The 20,309-nt window shown below is 40.5% G+C and overlaps 1 protein-coding gene across 1 annotated transcript in view; it reads left to right on the top strand.

Moving 5' to 3' along the window:
- Positions 1-285: 285 nt before the first annotated feature.
- stxbp5a (syntaxin binding protein 5a (tomosyn)) overlaps positions 286-20,309 on the top strand; it is a gene marked incomplete at its 5' end in the record, with an annotated part of 47,121 nt that continues 27,097 nt past the window's right edge. Inside the window, 5 exons of the mRNA XM_010788637.1 lie at positions 286-420; positions 10,348-10,411; positions 10,978-11,061; positions 18,547-18,670; positions 20,229-20,307. Coding sequence (XP_010786939.1) covers positions 286-420; positions 10,348-10,411; positions 10,978-11,061; positions 18,547-18,670; positions 20,229-20,307 — 486 coding nt within the window. The remainder of the gene's footprint in view (positions 421-10,347; positions 10,412-10,977; positions 11,062-18,546; positions 18,671-20,228; positions 20,308-20,309) is intronic.

The raw sequence follows: 20,309 nt of genomic DNA, 5'->3' as shown, positions 1-20,309 counted from the left end.
AATGTGGGAGCGATGATGAAAAATTGAGAACTGGGTGTCTGTCTCATGTTTCCTGTACGTCTGGAGAGGGTGGCTGATTGAATGCCTCAAAAATCCCTTTGATTAGTCACTCTCATCTCAACTGCTTTGTCCTGAAAGACTGGTAAATAATCCTCCCAAAGTTTTGCATAATTTGTCTCCAGGTATAATAGGACGTCCAGTGTTTCTGTGAAGTTTCTGCTTTGTGCCTGTTACTGTTTTTCTTTCCTGTTTACTCACGTCTTCTTATTCTTCTTCTTTTTTCAGAATAACTTTCTGCCACCTGCCCTTCCAGAGTAAATGGTTGTACATCGGCACAGAACGGGGGAACATCCACCTCGTCAACGTGGAGTCCTTTATGCTCTCAGGCTACGTCATCATGTGGAACAAAGCCATTGAACTGTGAGTGTTACTGCCCACGAGTCACCCTCTAATACTGCCTCCCACTCCTCACGGCCCGTCCACACGGCGGCGTGCGTTGAAGCTACAACGCTTCTGCCCATTCACTTTGAATGGGGTGACGTCACGCTTTGCCGAACTGCATTGTGGGAGCGTTGCTTCGCTTTGCTCGCTTCAAAAGTTGAGCAATGTTCAACTTTTGAAGCTGTCAGCCAATCAAATCATATGCCAGTACAAGCTCTAGCCAATCAAACCGCGTGCTTGTGTGTCCGGGGCGGGAGATTCATGTGATGGTTGTTGGTCGAGTTTCAGACAAGCTCACCGGCAAGCTTCAAGGCACGCCGCTGTGTGGACGCTGCGTCATGCCCTCAAACGTCCTTGCCTTTACTCTCTTCTTCTTCCTCCTCCTCCTCTTCAAACACTGCACAATTTAACAAGCTCCAGTACAGGTTTTTTGGCCATATGGATGGGGTTTCCAGGGTGAATGGCTGATATGCTGATCAATGTTTGATCTCTGTGGGAATCAAACTGATATTGCAAGCACTGCAACATTGATTCCAGGGTTTATTGACTCACCTTGCAGCACTCAAGTAATGCTGTCTTAAGAGCATTTTACCTTTCAAAAGGTTATAGTTCTTAAATGTAATGAGAGGAGAAACAATCACTAGTAATCTACTGAGGCACAGTATCAGACTCCAGGTAGTGAGCGACCTGTTTCTTTACTGTTTCAATGGATATGTCAGTTTGACAGGCTCCATTTTGCTTCCCTGCTGTAGCGACTTAAATTATTCACTGGAGCGTTTTGCTTTCCGCTTTTCCCCCTCACCCCCTTCTGTGCTCGTGTGTGAGAGGACAGAGGGGAAAAGAGGAAGGAAGGAGGGAGGGGGTGGAACAGGTGTCTGCCTAGATCAGTATATGGTACACACAGACGTCTCGTCTCGTCGACAGGGCTGCAGGGAAGAAAATGTGAGAGTGAGTGGTGGGAGAGAGGAGCGGGAGGGGAGGAGAGGGGAGGGGGAGAGTATGACAGAGAGGAGGCTGGAGCCGAATGGATGAGACAGGGCTTTTGCCTGAGGGGAAGGACATGCAGAAGGGGAAGAGTGATGGAGAACAGGAATGGAGTGGAGGCAGAGGGATAAATGCAGGTAACAGAGGTCAGATCAGGAGTCACGCAGATAAGTGAGGATGGAGAGGCCGAAGGAAAAAGGTTTCCAATTACAGAAAAAAGGGCGGAAGAGGAAGGTATGGGAGAGATAGTGATAAGATGGAGGTTAGATGTGAATGATAAGATAAAGAGGTAGATAAAGGAGTTGTTCTTAAACTAACTTTTCTTTGCTTCACTTTTACAGTATACCCTTTACTGCTGTTCATCTTGCTTCACCTGGACGTCAGATATTCCCTTGGTTATTAACACATACAGTACAACATGTGACTTCTGTTCCCAAGCTGCCTTGTTGGTCATAAAAAAGTCATTTTTTCTATCAAAAAGTTAATGTATTTCTGGAATGAAATAGTAAATAAGTGGATATGTGTATGTGCTGCCATGTACAGCACATGATTCAAAATCAAATCAAAAATAAATGGACAAATAAATAAATCATGTTACTTACATTTAGAGTTAATCAAGTGACCTTTCAGTTATTATTTAAAAATGACGTTGTTGCAATTTTAATAACAAATCCTTTCTGACCACATCAAACATAGCCTCTGGCAGGAGGTTGATATTAGTCCTTTCCAAATGGCTTGAGTTTGTATTAGAATTATTAATATAACCTTATGCCACTCTTACATGAAACAAAAGGTCACACAGCTTGTGAGTAGAACTTTAAATGTTCTCAATGCTCCTTCCACCATATCACATACTGCACAAGCAATGTATATGACAGTCACTTCTTTAATGCCTATATTTCTAGTCCATAATAACAATATAATAGTTTATTGAAATATCCTTATACATTCAAGCTGCTAGAATAAAGGTATTCTGATTCTAGCAGTTTATTGACGGCTAAATAAAAAGTAAATGACAACAAGGGAAAGCCCATTTTTGTGCATTCCTTTGTGAAATAAATCCTTGATAAATAAAAACGATTTAGCTGTGACACATCAAATCATCCCACTTACATTTCTGCCGTGCAACAGCTTTGATAAACCACAACAATCGAAGTTGTGTTGTTTCCATCCAAACGATAGCTCTTTCCACATCTTTTGGTTCACATCTCAATCTCTCTCACAGCCATTCTGTTGGGTTCCATGTCTTGAAGATGGCGGCAGTGCCAGGAATCGATTCTGGGATTTTTTTACCGGCGCTCTCGGTTTGCATATCTGTTTGAGCGCACAAGTGTGTGCCTGTGGTTTGCTTTGATACAGATCAGAGAGGTGAGAGGGGATTCTCTTGTTCTCTTGCGTTGGGTCTCTCTGCCAGCTGTGGGGTTGGTAGGGTTGTAGTCTAGATACAAAAGCTATTGTGCTCTCCTATAATTTTCTTTTAACGTTGCCATCCGAAGAAGAAAGCACCTAATCTAACTTAACTGTAGTTAGTGCTTTTACGTTAAATTGGAAGACATAAAATGAATACAAAAATTGCAGACCTGATATTGAAATTAGATCATAATTTAGTCTCGTTAGCTGAGCACTACTGTGTTCATCAGTAATACTTTGAAGCATTTATTAAATACCTAATGTTAAGCCTTGATGCTACATCTCTGTTCAACTACGATTGCTGTCATGAGTCTAGGATATTTATCAATGTTTTACCTCTGGCACACTTACATTGAGCTGCAACTGAAATTATGATTAATGAACACTGTTCCTGTTAAATACATAAATACATAAGTGTGTACCAGGTCCAGGGTCATCCTCCCTTGGGCCTTGCCATTTGGAGACGAGCAGCAGTAGTTGTGCCAGTGGCCCCAGACCTGGCCCAGTGCTCTGTGTGTTTGTATGACTCACACCTCTGTGCCCAAGCTACTGTACAGATTATAAAACACACATTTCTTAAAGTGCATAACCAACTGCATGAGACTGCAGTTCATTCAGAGCCACAGGCATTCACGACATTGCCAAAAAGCCACGTGTGAATGTGTTTTTTTCAAATGCTGCATAATTTAATGTATGTTCTGTGTACGCAAGAATGTTATATTTGTATATTTGTACCTGGCAGCGTCTGTCTGTGTGTGTGTTTGATTTGATTCAACTAGATGTTTGCTGGGTACAGAGAGCCGGGGAGAAGCAGGACAGGAGTGGTAAAATGTTTACAGATTATATGACACATAGTTCACGTGAACGTGTTGGCCTCAGGCCTCTTCTGTCCTCTTTTATTTTTTCCCACTCTTGACCCCCGAGCTACAGTAATTACTTGTTTGAATTTTTCATGCTTCTTCTACGTATGTTCCTGCGTTCTGTGTTTCCATGCATATGTGAGGTCCTCAGCTGTTGCACTGCGAGGAAGCACAACAGCCCCTTCTATCCCCAAAGCTACAGGGTCTCCAGGACCCCCAGCTGCCGGTGTCGTCCTGGTGTACCTTTTCTGGGGGGGACACCCTTCCAACTCCCATGCACTAAGGGGTTAAAACTAAGCAATCTTCATTTGGAAGGTGTCTTTTTTTAAATATCTTTTAATGTATTTTTGAATACAGTTTAATACAAAACTAAGCCTATATAAGCTTGCTTTATATATCAAGTTTATGCGTGTTTTTTTAGGTAAATAAATGAAACATTTCTACATTTTAGGAAATAAGTATTATTTTCTTTTCTTGCCCAGAGATAGATTTTAGGATCAATACCAATCTTCTATATTTCCCCTACATATGAAGATATTAGGTACAGCCAGGATACATTAAGCTTATTGTGGATTAGCATATAGTCAGGAAGCAGCAGAAAACAGTCTGTCTCTGTCCAATAGTGAAAAAATCTGCCTACCAGCACCTTTTGAATCTCACTATTTAGTATGTTATTACTTTTTCGTTTTAATCCACACAAACAAACAACATTTTGCCTATTTAAAGAGGGTTATGCATTAAACTTTGGGATTTTGGGTGAGATACTGTATGATAGGGGAAGGCTAGGTGTTCCCCCCCTTAATGCTAAATTAATCAGCTGCTACTGTAGCTGTAGTTTCATATTCAACTGACAGATAAGTGAATAAGCCTACTTTAACAACTATTTATACTGCAACACTGGACTTAAGGTTAGTTTCTGTTGCTCTCGCTGTCTGTTAGTAAGCTTGTGACCAGGAGCTAACATGCTTGTGTCACGCGTGAGCTGACAATGGATGCTTGTCTTTGTCAGTTTCAGATTTAGTATTTTTAATTTATGTACTTCCTTGGTCTACAGTAGCCTTCCACCGAGCAGACAAAGGAACCACCAAATACCCCAAAAATGAACTGCATGCATTAAAACACCAACAGACACACACGTTCACAGTCCACAGTTCCAAGGTGACTTGAGGCCACATACGGTTGGGGCGTGCTGCACACTGGCTGTTCAAGTCATGTCGTGGCGGAGACACGTCATGGTGACTGCGCTCTGCTGCCTCACAGTGTCGCCCGCAGTGACACCAGATGTTCAGGATTTCACTCAGCGTGTGTTTGTTTATGTAGTTAAGCCTTTGAAAGGTATGCTGAAGAAATATTGGTACTTTTAATCATACATGCACTCAGAAATCGTTTTTGAAAGTTGGAATTTGGTTTTTTATTGTGTCTGTGTGTGAGTGTGTTTTTGGTCTGCCTGCACTGAAGAGATGTCGAATTCAGGAGTTAACCTTCCTATTGCTAACAATTCCCCCTGCGTCATTCACACACCCACAGATATTTGCTTTACTGTGCGTGTGTGGACATTCAGTTTTGTGTGTGTGCTTGCAACGTAATGGACCATTTTCTTTAATGTACTACTGAAGGCATCACTGGGTGGGATGAATATTTGATATTCAAAGAAGGATTCGGTGCAATAAAGGTTTATAACAGATGACTGTTTAGAAGGGAAGGTGCCAAGGGGGCAAACATTTTCAAGATTTCCTGACGTACCGAACAAGCGTCATATTTGCCATGTGGCATTTAAAGGTGTGTGTGTGTGTGTGTGTGTGTGTGTGTGTGTGTGTGTGTGTGTGTGTGTGTGTGTGTGTTTTCGAGATGATGCGCGTGTGAACAGTCTGTTATCAGATCATAGTCTTTGTAATTGAAACCCTGTGGGGTAGATTGGGTTCTCTGCCCTCTCAGATTAGAACAGCCATCCGGCCTGTAGCTCTGCCAAATGTATATTGTATAGGTGTATATCTTGTTTCCATTTTTTATTTATTTAAGCTAATTGGAAGTCTCCCCAAAATCTTAAGGCTGTTCAACACTTGATCACCTTTTTTTTTTGTTATCTGCTTTGTCATTCAACTAATCAACAATTCCAAACAATGTCTAAATTGTTATCTGTATTCCCAAATATTTTAAAATACCTTTGTTTTCTGAGAATATAAGATAACACGAAAGACAGATATATAATTGTTTACTATACTGCATTACAAAAAGTAAAGGTATAACTTTTTTAAACATAACCAGCCCCCATTCTTCTCTTGTCAGCTTCTTTCTTCTGCCCTTTTTGTGCATAACAGCGTAATTCTTTAATACATATGTTTGGAGACATTACAAGTCTGCATGATATTAAAACTCAGTGTTCTTTCGTCAATCCTATTACTGCTCTGCTGCAGCAATGACATACTCATTACTGCAACCTAATAATATCATTTTCTTGACACATTATTGTCTAGTCAGCCCTTTAGCAGCTAGTGGTCAGTGCTTTGCTCAAGGGCAGTTTAATAAAAATGAAGGGAAAGGATCACTAAATCAATGCACCTCCTAATGACAGGCCGGCACATGTCAGCCCATTTGTAGCGATAGTCTCCTGTGAAAGGGACATCACATAAACCAATGCAATACAAATGATGATTTCCTAAAGTATCCCCTCTTTTCAATTGACCTGCAGTGAACCCTGCCGTTATACGTCTAGCCCACAGTGCAGCCTCAGAGCTGTGTGTGGCAGGCGTCTGTCATGTCTGAGGCGATATATCTGGCCCTGAGCCTGAAGCTGGCAGCTGCCTTCGTGTGTCGTGACCACTTGAAGCTTGAGATTTCACCAGGAGACACGTGCATGCACACCAAGTATGAACACAATGACACCCACATAAGTACACACACAATTGGGCGGGGGGCAAACACACATCAAAAAAGCACACACACACTTCTAAGTGCGAGAACATTTGTATACAGTAATTATGCTTCCTGACACTGCCTCTCGGTTGGCTCCTCTCAGAACACTTAATCAATCGGCTCCTATGTGCGCGCAGACACAGATTAAACATTTATACACCACATACATTTACATACAGTGCATATTTAATGACATGAATTCATGTCAGTGGCTGAAGCATGTTCCTGTGCAGATGTACAAAAAAACCTACATTCATACAGTGACGAATAGACGTTTATGCAGAATTTGTTGTTTACAAAATCATAACCGTGACACATGCACACACTCCAGCCCTCATATTCATAGATGAGGCACATCTGTTAGTGTAGATGGAAAAGGAGATTTAATCCAGCTGACAGTCTGCTTACTGGATAGGAAGATGCCACAAGTTGTCATGTCAATCTTATTCATTGGTAATGAGTCTGTACGAGTGTGCGCATCCCAAAGATCAACTGTCAACATTATTATGTTCGAGCTCTTTCTTAACCATATCGTCTGCAATGGCAACTACATGTTTGAATCACAATGTCGCCTGGATTAGGTTTTTTATCAACAAACATTTTTATGAAACACATCTGTCAACATATCTTATTTGTTTTTACACCAACATTCACTGCCTTAACGCATAATACAGAATGCATTGACTTTTTTCAATATCTCAGTGATTTTTAAATCTAGCATCCTGGTTTTCCAAAATCTTAGTGAGTGCAATGCAGACAGCAATTATATTTACGTCAAAAGTATATTAAAAGAATTGTGAGTATTAATACAAATATTTTTAGGAGAAAGTGATGTTAGTCAGATGAAACTTAAATAAGCATGCGCAGCTGTTATCACTCATGTTTGATTTACCCAGACAATATTCCTGTATTTATTTATTTAAATGATGTCACTGTGCTTAAGGGTTGTTTTCTGAATCCCTGTGCACATTTTGGACTGTGAATGAGATGTATGTCAAGTAGCTCAATGTGCCTCTTTCCCCCCCAAACATGAATATATATTCATGTTTTAATGCAGAGCTTGGGGGAGGTGTGTGTGTGTGTGTGTGTGTGTGTGTGTGTGTGTGTGTGTGTGTGTGTGTGTGTGTGTGTGTGTGTGTGTGTGTGTGTGTGTGTGTGGCGTGGGAGACATGCAAGTCTGAAGCTGAAAGAGACTATGATGTGATAATAACTGTGAATGAGGCTATATGGATGCTCACAGTCTAACAATAACGCATAGAAACACATATTGTGGTATGCAGGCACACTAAAGCATCTATCTGTATGAAAGTGCACTAACTATCAGAGACCCACGTACACACATTCTCAAATGTTCCCTTTTTTAACTCTGTATGCAAAACGCAGAGTCATTAGCAGTATGCAGGCAGAGATGTGTGCTTACAGGAGCGTGTTGAAGTAGTCGCCAGGCTGTGTGTGTGTGTGTGCCTGTGTTTGTGTGGGCGGGTTTGTGGCAGGGTACGGATGATTTTAGGAGCATGTCTGCACTCTGCCCATCCTGCCTCTGTTGCCATGGTGATTCCTTCATCTCCAAACCTGAACATGTATTTGTGGACTTTGTGAATGTGTCGGTGTCACATTTGTTTACTGTATGACAACAGGTTTTAACAAAACAGATTTGTTACGGCGGAGTCTCACAGGGGAAGATGGAGAACGAGGCGCATCAAATCCTGAAACGAGAGGAGATAAACCGCGTGGGACAGGCGGGCGAAGCTTTTATTGAAGTTGCATTTTGTAATTCAGCGAGAGGGTAATTGTTTGTTATGGATGTAGGTTTTGCTAATGGGGTGGATGTTAAGATGTGTCTTAATTGTGCCGACATGAAACCTGAAAGTGTGTGTGAGTACTTGTGCGAGCTGCTGTGGACGACGGCTGTTAGCTGAGAGACAGGCAGTGAAGGGGGATTAGATAAATCAACAGCTCCAGCTGCAGCAGAGCTTAGGTAATAAGGCTCCGGCACAAACAGGCTAAATATAGAGACAACTGACTGACTGCCTGCCCACTAACTGCTACCTTCTAACACACACACACACACACACACACACACACACACACACACACACACACACACACACACACACACACACCGCTGTAGATGCTTCCCTTATTTCACCCTGTGCTTGCACTCGTATCGTCATGCTGAGATGCAGGGATAAACCTGAGGCAGAATGAGTAGGATTTGTTAGTTCAGTTTTGTAATCACAACATTTTAAATTGGCCCTACCTACCCACTCAACAACACCACAAGTGTATGCACCATTACTTCAGTTAAGGGTGCTTGCCAGGAGGTGAAAGATATCCCCATATTCCCTCTTGTTTTTGAGCGAGCGTTGCGTTTCGGCAAACACTTCCTTCATAAGTCACGTTTCTAAGGGATTTTCTTTTGTATGCGTCTGTACATTGTTTTTTAAGAGGAATCCTTTTGACTGACTGGGTTGACATTAATCTTCTGCGTATGTATTTCAATTGGAATATATACAGTTTTAATACTTTATCTTATCAGCAGCATGTCTTGCCCTTCACTGTCAGACTTAGAGATGAATAAAAAACAATGGTTCCTTTGTGTATTACTTACATTTGGTTGCAGCTCATCCTTTTCTTCTCCTTTTCAGGCATCCCTGCCCTTGCTCCGTGTAACTGTAGTTATGTTTCAGGCGCTAACAGTCACTCTTTTTCAGCTGTGACCTTCTCTAGCGCTCTGCAGTCCACATCATCTCTTTGAGGCAGGGAAGGTTAGGTTCATTCTGCAGCCACGTGGCGCACAGAGAGAGGAGATTTTGACATAAGGCTGTCTGGAGGGTAAAGCACAGACAGGAGGAGGAGGAGAGGAGGGGGCCGCCGAGCATTTTGTGCTGCCTCTGTTGACATGCAAATGGTCACACACTCACACACAGTAATGCACCCACACACACAGCCATTGGGGACGGTCTGGCCTGACAGAGACATTCATCACAACCTTAAGTGAGCTTAGGTCTTTGAACAGCCTTTTAGAGCCTCGGAGTGATTGGCAGCTCTCTCCTCCCCGGCGGACTTCCGCCAAGGTTCAAAGACACTTTTGACTCTTCCAACCTTAACCCTCTCAATACTTTACTATGTGATGTAGGTGCACTAAGGTCGTAGGTTTTATTCCAGTGATGATGGGGAAAAATATTAAGTATGGGGGTCCTTGAAGTCCTCCCTCAGGATGTTTTGGCCATCAAACCCTTCATTCGCTGCATTCTGGTCGTTTTTATACATTCATTTGTGGTGGAGATGTCCTAATTTATGTTAAGGAAAACACAAGCTGTAATGGCCTGAGGTTATTCAAAATATATATTGGAATACAATGCAGCAAGGCTCTCAAATATTTATTCTTCTGTAGATACTCTGTTCTCAGTTGAGTTAATATGGATATGGACATGACTTCCACATGTATCAATGTTCTGTGAGAAGCTAGAATTATGTGAGAAAAAAGTGATATTGCACGGGAAAAAAAATTGTAATGAGTATAAATTCGAATTTCAAGAGCGGTTTGTGTTCCAACATTGATTAGAAATGTGCAGACAATAGTTGTTACGATTTCATTTTTCGATCAAAATATTGTTATGGAGGATTCAGTTGGTGCTGGACATGTCCCTATGTACCATATCCACCAAATTCTACTCTAAATGTTACTACTATATGTTTATGCATAAACAAATGTCTCTTTTTTGTCTCTCATAAGGTCAACCAAGGCTCACCCTGGACCAGTTGTGCACATAAGCGACAACCCCATGGATGAGGGAAAGGTAAAGGACATCCCTTTTTGTCAACACACATGCAAAAGTGTAAATGAATTCAAATAATGACTGTAAAAAATGCTATTTTCCGCCTTTCAAACATGGAGATTTTCCTGCTTTTTTTATGTTTTATATCAAGGTAAATTCAAACCTTTATGCTTCGGGAGGACAAAAAACAAGACATCACCTTGGACTTATTAAGAGTGTGCTTGAATACAGCCTCATTTAAAAAGACACAAAGTCGAGCTTTGTAGGATAACTCCCATGGCACATTTTAAAATAGGGTATTTTGTGTTCTGTTAATCTGCTTTAGTGACACACATTTGACATTCTAAGCAAGTCCTAAAAACATAGACTGTATGCTCTAAAAAAAAAATGTCGTCATCTCATGTGAACCAGGGTGGGCAGGTTCCTTCCTGAGCCACCACAGTCGGCTTACACCTGACTTCCTTTCATGCTGCGGGAGAATGTCAAATGTATTACTCCTCTTTCCGCCCATCATGGGGTCTTTTCTATCTCCTCTCTGTCATCTCTCCTACCTATCTCACTGACTGCCTGTCGCTCTTCCTCTCCAGCTTATAATTGGATTTGAGTCTGGGATCGTGGTCATGTGGGATCTGAAATCAAAGAAGGCCGACTCTCGCTACACTTACGATGAGGTAGGCAAATCTACCGATGATTTCCTTTCTTCTCCAACAGCTTTGAGTCATTCCTCTTACTACGGATCTACAGAGTATCTTTTAATACAAAAACTGGGAATTAAATCACATATTCATGAACAAAAGTGTGTGTGTGTGTGTGTGTGTGTGTGTGTGTGTGTGTGTGTGTGTGTGTGTGTGTGTGTGTGTGTGTGTGTGTGTGTGTGTGTGTGTGTGTGTGTGTGTGTGTGTGTGTGTGTGTGTGAACCAAAAAAAAAGTGTTGATAATCTGTATGAACATGACATACGCACAGACATACACACACATAATGTCTGTGATCTGGTGATGATAGTACAAAAAGAGATTGCTGACTTGGAACATTTTGACTATAACTACTTCCTGTTCCATCTCAGTGTAGATAAAGAAGGGGGCTGGCCAGTCTGCACAGGAAATAGCAGCTCTTCCGTGCGGTTAAATAAATATGCAGTGCGAGAGAGAGAGAAGAAGAAAAGGCTTAACAAAGTAATTCCTCGCTTGTAGATGAATTTTGTTGCCGGAGCTGATCGCAGTCTTTATGCTTAGCAATGATTCAAATTTAGCATACAGAGTGCTATCAATCATAAAAAAGCCGATTTCCATAAAATGTTGCATCAATATTAGCTGTTTTTTTTTAGAAAGTATAAATCCATACGATATCTAAGTCACTTCACAAATGAAAACAACTCTTTGGTCGGTGTTCACCCACAACTGAACATGTTTTTTTTTCTTCACATTAGCAGTGCCGTTTACAAAGAGGTTTCATACAGTGGAGTGCCCTGTGCTCATTTCTCATGGAGTGATGTTGCAGGGTTGCACAGTGATTGCGCTTGCATATAAAAAGCAACATTTTGTAAAAGGTCCACCTTTTATAAAGCACTGAGTCATGTGGCTTTATTGGCTTCCCCAGAGGCAATAGTGAGTGTCTTTTAAATAAAAGATGATACAATAATAAAAAAGGGACACCGTGTCAGAGCTGCTTAGATCCAGCTGGACCGTGTGTCAAACCTAGTGTGTTGTCTGTTATCACATTACTTTTTATTTGAAGGCTTATTTCCACTTTTGTATTGCTGTGGATTCTTTGTATCTCCTATCATTGAGGTGTGTCAAAATGTGTGGCAGCCTTTGTTTCTTTAATAGCAAGTTCGAGTCCCACTGCAGTCAGCATGTCGTTGTGTCCCTGGGCAAGACACTTCACCCCAAATAGCTCCTGTGGGGATTGTCCACAGTACTGAATGTATGTAAGTCGCTTTGGAGAAAAGCGTCTAACAAATGACATGTAATGTACCGGTAATACCAATTTTGGAACATGTTCCCAATTCCATTTAATCAAATAGTCACATTTATTCATATAAGCAGACACTATGACATCGCATTCATAGACTTGTCATTGAGGTTTAAGCAGACGCACACACGCAATCAACATGTTCATGGTCATACAGTGGTGTCCATAGTGCTTAGCAGACTGGCGGTTTAAGATAATGAGATTACTATAACCCTCATGTTATTGCCCACCTCATTGGCAGTGCTGTGCAGCTGTAAGCACGCTGAGATAAGAGTCACTCAGGACTACATAGACACAGAAATGAGAGTGGATTTTCTATGTTCAATCTGCACGGTTCTCTCTCTCTCTCTCTCTCTTCTCTCTCGCTGCCTTTACTCTATCCCCCTCTCCCAGATAAGCTAATATCCCCCCCGCTGCTCCTAGGGCATTAGAGTCTCTAGTATTGAATCTCCCAGAAGAGCTCATCTCCGCTCTCCAAACCCCTACGGTTACTCCTCTCTAGAGACCGGGGGTTGAGTGGGCGGTGACTGCTCCTCATTTGACTCGCTGTGATTCACACTGACGAAGAGAAATAGCCTGCAACACACATTTGTTCTTTTCCTCTCTTTTGGAATGTCTTGGGGTTATTCCCCCGGCTAAAACATCCAAATGGTTATTAGAGTGAGATATATTTAAAGTTTAATGTTGCCCCAGACCAGCCTTTAGGGGCTTTGGAGACAACCCTTGTGTTCTCCAGTGCAGCATCACTAGTGAATTGTGGTTATTACTTTTTGTTGTTGCTACTGCTGTGGACACGGTTGTAATCAACAATAATTAAATAGTCTAAAAGCTGGGGGAGATAAACACACCGAGGCTTTGTCAGGGTAAGGGTGGGTGGTATGGAGAAAAATAGGTAATTAATGAATATCTCTTTATCAGTATGTTATAGTATTACCTGATAATTACACCTTTTACACAAGTTATTATACATATTTCATATATAAGGTGTATTACAAAAAAAAATCTACTCTCTCTGAACTTTTTGTATGAATTTACAACATTTAGTCGGTAAAGATTATAATGTACCTACAAGTTCTTTGTAAAGATAAGAACTCCTGTTTACAACTGAAGGGGCTCAAATGGATGTGATAAGATATGTCTTACCTTGTTGATTGGTGTACTCCTCTCCTTATGCACAAACATTGTCAATTTATCAAACGGAGCACGACTGACAGTGTGCAGTATTTCAGATTCCCTCTTGTTTGTAGTGTTTTGTTCCTATAACTCAACAACTTTATGGTGTGCAGGAGTGTTTTTGATGGAATGGCAATGGTGGTAAATCGCACTTCAAGAGTTATGTGGTGTCTTAATGGTTTGGCATAGAAACATTGGTCTATTTAGAAGATATTAGACTTTTTGCATTGCTTAGCCCATTTCTGCCATTACATATGTATTTAACATCAACCATGAGACGTTGATGTTACAAGGATCTGTTGCTACAGTTGGAAATGTTCGCAGTCAACTTGAATGTGTAAAAACTCTATAGATGCTGCTAACATTCCTTTAGGGTGAATACCTTTTCACAGCTATTACATCCATTGCAAAATATATTTTTCTGCTCTGTGATTTCATTCAAACACTATTTGCCTAGAAGCTTGATGCCAAGTATCAAAGTTTTCGACTGAAATGAAAAAGGAAGCTTTTCCTCTTCTCCTTTTCAACAGCAGACGATGCAGTGATGGTTTCAGACTGCGGGTTATGCTTGTCTTGAAGAATATTTAATTCTTCTATTGAAAATTGGGTATTTAAACAAATGAAAGGCAGACTCTTGAATTTCAAAGGATAGAGATAGAAAAAGAATTCTGAGTAATGTTGTCTTCTAAAATCTTGGCACGACTCTTGAGAACTTTCTCACAGCAAGTGCTCATAAGGGAAATAATGGAATGGTGATGAACGGATAAAGGCAGCTTTTGTTAGTTCTACTTTCGTCAACCTTCAGGATTGTCAGGAAACAGGAACTTAAACCTTGCTCCAAGACAGCAACAAAGTTTCTGGCAGAGTTCTGGGCAAATGGCAGAGGTGATAAAACTTTTGCTTTTACAAGCGTTCAAAGAGCTGAGAGAGCACAACTTCCACTCGGTGTCTTTCAGTGGATTGTCTATTATTAGCTGGGTATCAGCAGTAAGGGTTTCCAGTGCTGGCCAGAGAGCATCCGTCACTCTGACCCGCTCCACTCTGCTCCGTCTGACTCAACTCCTCGGTCCCAGTCCGGCCTGATGAATGGCTGACATCACAGCCAGATCCCTTTCGTCTTCCTCCCTTCCCCTCCTGTTTGGCTCCTGGTTGCTTTTTCTCGCCTCTTATTAAATGCATTTTGTTTTTGTATCATAACCCTTTAAAGGCCTACTATTCAAACTCACTTATTTATCCTACAGTCCTCTTGTGGAGCACAACTTCCTACTTTTTTCAAAACAAATGATCAAATCGAAGTCCTGTACATTTCTGTTTTTCTAAATTCCTTTCTTTAATGATTTTCCTTCCTAATCATTTTAAGTATTTATTTTCTTTTCAAATAATCTTTTCAGTTTTTCTTGTACTTTGACTGTTTATTGTTTGTGTTTCTTTCTCTCTTGCTATATGTTTCTCTTTATATATTTCTCTCTAAAATCACGGAAAAGGGACCAGCTGTTTTTGCCCAAAAGCGCAGTAACTTTCGTGCAGGGTTAACGTGCACAAATGCAGCTTGGTGTGTCTAAATCTGAGCCCAAGTACAAACAGCTTTAGAGTAAAACATTGTCTGAGCCAGACACAATCCTCAAAGCTATGTTTGAAGGCCAACAATAAAACGTTTAAAAAGTACACATTTATTTACATAATCACTAAGCATTAGTACTTGCTTTCAAAGCAACATCCAAAAAATAACAGCTTTTGTCTCTGGAGGTATTTGAGTTATTAACATATTTAAACACCAACATTCATTTGATAAGCAACCTTGAATGCTGGTTCACTGAGTTTCAAAACAAGTTGTAAACAAGGCCTTTGCACTTTTTAAAACGGTTGAGGTTGCCGATATAGGACAATAGATTCTCAGAATGAATATCCTGAACTATTCTTGTGATTGACAGCTCAGTTAACTCTATTTGATTTGTCCGCATACAGGAAATCCTTTCCCTCTGGTTGTCTGACAAGATTAAAAGCAAATGCTTAATTATTGACAAACTCTGTCTGACTCAAGTCTGGCTTACTTAAGGACAATTTTATTTTGCCTAAAGACCCTCTACATGTTAATAATATGGATAACTTTACTTCTCATGTTGAAGGCTCGTTTGTCTGGTGCACGATACATTGAAGGACAGTATATCATTCTCCTTAATAGGATGGTCAGTCTCTGTGGTGCTCAAGATTTAACATTACTAATGTTCCTGAAAAGGTGAATCCTTCACACTAGTTTAGATATATTTTCCTAATTCCTAAACAAAATTCCTATCAGAAATAAAGATGTTGAAGAGATTATTGTGAGATTATGTTTTTTATCACGTCAGTCCCTTGATTGTCCTCTTACTACTTCACCTATAAGAAGTTAACACTATGTTGAATATTCATAGACTGCTGGTATATATTATAAAGCTGAATAAATATAAACTTGTAACATATCTATTGGTAGATTAGACTCTCATGTTCTCAGTTTTCTGTGTGTGACGCTTTTAGGCTAAATTGACTTTGTATCCCAGTGTGACATGGCGCTGGCACAAGCAGTTCTAATTGGGACCGTGATGTGCATATTTATGTGCATATCTATTTTCCTTCACCAATCTTGATTTGTGTGTTGGTTGCCTTGAGTTAGTTTGTGTGGCAGTGTGTGTTTCTATGTGTGGGAACACACTTGCTCATGTGTGTGACTCTAATAAGTGATTCTCTAATCCCCCAAATACCGATCTGTGAAAACTGACCTAATGTAATAAATCATGAAATTAGTCTTTTTAATTGGTACTGTATGATATGATGGGTACCATGTGTTCCAATTACCCTACTCATTTTCCAATTAAGCAAAGTGCATTGTTCCCTATTGGTACTGGCACATGGACTGATAGATTTTCCAAATTCAGTGTCAAATCATCTCTGAATGGATGTACAGTATGACAGCTTTTTCTCATAGGAAAGTGATACGTTTAAGCAGTTAGCATTTTCTTAAATAACTGCAGATCACATCCTTAAACTGGGCTCCAGTCAACATAAGACTTACCTTAGTTTCAGAGTGTGGGATGTTCAACATTTTACAGAATCTTAAATGTGTTCACACTGCGTTCGGCACACCTGCTGTAACTACATCCACGCCACCTGGCACCGCACACAGTGAATCACTTCTGGCAACAAATCTTTGACAAACTGCATCCCACCTGTCCCTGTCGCTCTGCCGACCAGAACTCACATCCGCCAACAGCTTAGATAAGACACCTAAGCTATTACTCATTTTGGAAAAAGGCTCTTATTATTTCTGAGAGAATAATACTCATGCGCAGGAAATCAGTAAACTCCAAAACTAAAGAATATAAAAAAATAACTTATTAATGTGTCGTTTGTGTATCTTTTTGTGAGTGGCAGTCATTAACTGTGTAATGAGATAATGTGAGTTGTGCGTCTATACAGCTTGATGTCACAGAACAATGGCTCTGTCTCATCAAGCTCACTCAAGCCCACATGTATATGATTGATTGAATACTTGACCAGCAATCAATTGATGGGTTCCAATAACCCTTAAAATATATAAATATGATCTGGGACTGATACAATTACATTTTTTGTAGTTAGCATATCACCGGTGTCACATGACCACCCGCTGACATTGGTTCCCCACACCGCCTCATTTCGCTTTTCCTGAAAAACGACTCACAGCACCGTTTATGATTAATGACACACCCAGGGCAAAATGGATATACACCTTTTTTTTAAAAAAAAAGCAGCTTTCTTTTGAAGAACTTAACCTGACAGTGTGCTCATATCGGCATTGACAGAGAGGAAATAATTCACGTGACATGAGCGATGTGAGACAAGGAGATGAGGAAATCCAGTGGCAAGGTCACACTGAAACAATAAGAGGAGCTTCAGCTTGAATATTAAAGAGTGCAATGTGCTAAGTATGTACATAAGCATTACCAACAAGCACTTTTTAAAGAAAAGGTTATACCTATTACTAACAATCACATCAGAGATTATCTACATGGTGAAAACTCATGTGACAAGTCTCATGAAACTGCTTTGGAAGCTGTTGCGAGCTTCCCGCAGATTTGGTGCACACCATCCCATTTATTTAATGTCAAAACGTACGCAGGGTTTAATCATGAGCTATGAAAAGGGCATCAATAAGATGGTGCCCTTTTCTGCCACACTTTGGGTATGATGCGTTTGTGTTTTCAATGATTGCTTGTCAGAAGATACATCGTGGTGAGCCAGGCTTACAAGGGCACCATCTTTATAACTCTTTCCTGTCTTGCTGTATTCTAGTATTTAAGCTTTTCAATTAATCCATTTGGTTCTTTGTTTTATTTTTATCTTTCACTTGTGGATATAAGACATTTTATTAATTTAGTTTTCTCTTTGTTGTTTTTTTAACTTCCTTGCTTACTTCTTATGTACACAACACTGACTGTTTTGATATTCTGGTTTACCCTCTCTTTGGTTTTTGTTCTAAGAAGAAAGACTAATTCAATGCTTTTATCTTAAATCCATGGCTTCAAATGAGACCAGATGAAGCTGAATGCACCAGAATGTTTCAATTATATTGAAGATTTTTCATTACTGCACTTTGCGTCTTTGTTAAATGGACTTCTTAAAAGATATAACCATGGTTGTAAAACCTTGCTCCTGGCATCTCTGAATAAAATGACCAATCCATTCCTGGCTTTTCTTCCCATTCAGCAAATCTTCATATAAAAGCTTCTTCTAATATATGCATTTAAGCCACAGGAAATGATCTGAAATCCTGGGTCGGACTCTTTTACAGTATCTCACTTTCACCGTCTGTTGAAGACTATTTAATCCGGTCAGCGGCTTTTAACCCACATATGAATAGTGTACTCGGTGCTCTCTAGCTGTGGTAATGTCACAAACTTGTAGCATTAGTGAGATATGAGATGGTTGGCACATGATGCTGAATTTTGCTGACACACTGACCCCCCCTCTCCACTTTTTGCATGTCGTTTCCTAGGCTATCCACTCAGTTGCCTGGCATCACGAGGGCAAGCAGTTCATTTGCAGTCACTCAGATGGAACTCTGACCATATGGAACATCAGAGGCCAGGGCAAGCCCATACAGACAATCACCCCGCACGGTAAGGAGTGAAAACACACACACACGCACGCGCGCGCACGCACACGCACACGCACACGCACACGCGCACGCACACACACACACAGGCTGTGTCTGAACTCACTCCCTAACATACTCATTTACTACTCCTTATATAATCAGCAGAGCCATCGTGCAATATACAGGGAGTGATTCTGACACCTCCAGATGCATGATGGTCTTAGCGCACACTACTCAAATATTGTTTTAGCTTAACTTTAATTCATAACCCCACTATCAGTACTTATTGTTATTCATTTCCTTCTTATTTAATTATTTCCTTTTTTCTCTTTACAAATATGTTTTCGTTTGTTTGTTGTTTATGTTTTTTGTAAAGCAGGTGTTGTATAATTAAAGTTATTTAATGATAATAATGTGGGCAACATTGCTCAAGTTGTTTCTTTGTACCTGATACGAATACTTCTTGGTGTCAAACTTTATCTAAGACTAACCATTCTCTACTTAGCCTATAACATAAAAATGCTCTTAATTCTGTGTTGTCTGATTACTTTGAGGTGTTAGTACAAGTTATACAATACATGATCGCATTGCCTTCAGCTTCCTCTGTCAGTCACATGACCGGCGCTTTACTCATATAAACCCTCCCTGCACATGGCTCCCTCATCGTTTCCCCATTTCATTTAGAGGATTATTCTCAGTTCAATTATGGCCTGCCTCTGTTTGCGGCACTTTGTTTCTGCACGTGCATACATTAGTGCCGGTGCTCTGTTTATTTCCTGCAGAAAAGCAAGTCTGCTCTTTTGAAGATGCATTTTAATCCATACTCCGCTGTCTCCCCACACACCTACTCACCCCACAGAGCACTTTGACAACTCACCCAGATGAAGGGCCTGGAAGAACTAGACAGAGTGCCACAAATGGACAGAGAGCGTTAAAGTCAGAAAGACGAACAATGAAGGGAATTAAATGAAAGGGAAAACTTCTAACCAGTTGCTCAAGCTGGTTTTGTATGTAGGGGATTGCAGAAAGGATTTCACCACACAGGCTTTTTAATTAGTTGTTTCTCCCACTGCTGCATACTTAATTAGTTCGGTATTTAATGGGCAATTGTGCAAATTCCTTTGACAGGTTTAAGTAGGGCTTATAAGTCCTTCTTTAATTGTCTTTTAGATCTCTGTTATTTAGATGCAGTTATTACAAAAGTTATTTATTTTACAGACGTGCCTTGTTGGCCCTTTTATTTTTTTCTCATATTCAGCCCCTTATTTAGCTTTCTGATGTTCATAGGTAGGCACACATACCTGTATGATGAATGGGCACATTTGCCTTCACTCAGACCTCCCTTAAGGTTGGAAAACCCTGATGGCCACGCCCTCTTTGCATGTCCCGGCCCCTACATTTATCTTTATCCTCTATGATGAATTGCCTTTTGTTATTGTCTGGCTACTGTTCACTCCTGCTATTTAAGTGCAGCTCTGAACAGCTTCTACAGAGGGGGGAAAAAAGGAGATGACAGGAGAAACAAGAAGAGAGGAGGTGAAGAGAGATAAACCAAGTAACTTCTGTTTGTTCTATTTTAGGAAAACAGCCCAAGGACGGGAAGAAGCCAGAGCCTTGTAAACCCATTCTCAAAGTAGAGTACAAAACCACTAGAATTGGGT

Source organism: Notothenia coriiceps, unplaced genomic scaffold (assembly GCF_000735185.1).
Source record: "Notothenia coriiceps isolate Sejong01 unplaced genomic scaffold, NC01 NC01_scaffold00001410, whole genome shotgun sequence".
Lineage (NCBI taxonomy): Eukaryota > Metazoa > Chordata > Actinopteri > Perciformes > Nototheniidae > Notothenia > Notothenia coriiceps.
Note: the sequence above shows the minus strand (reverse complement) of the source record. Positions and strands in the feature narration are given on the sequence as shown.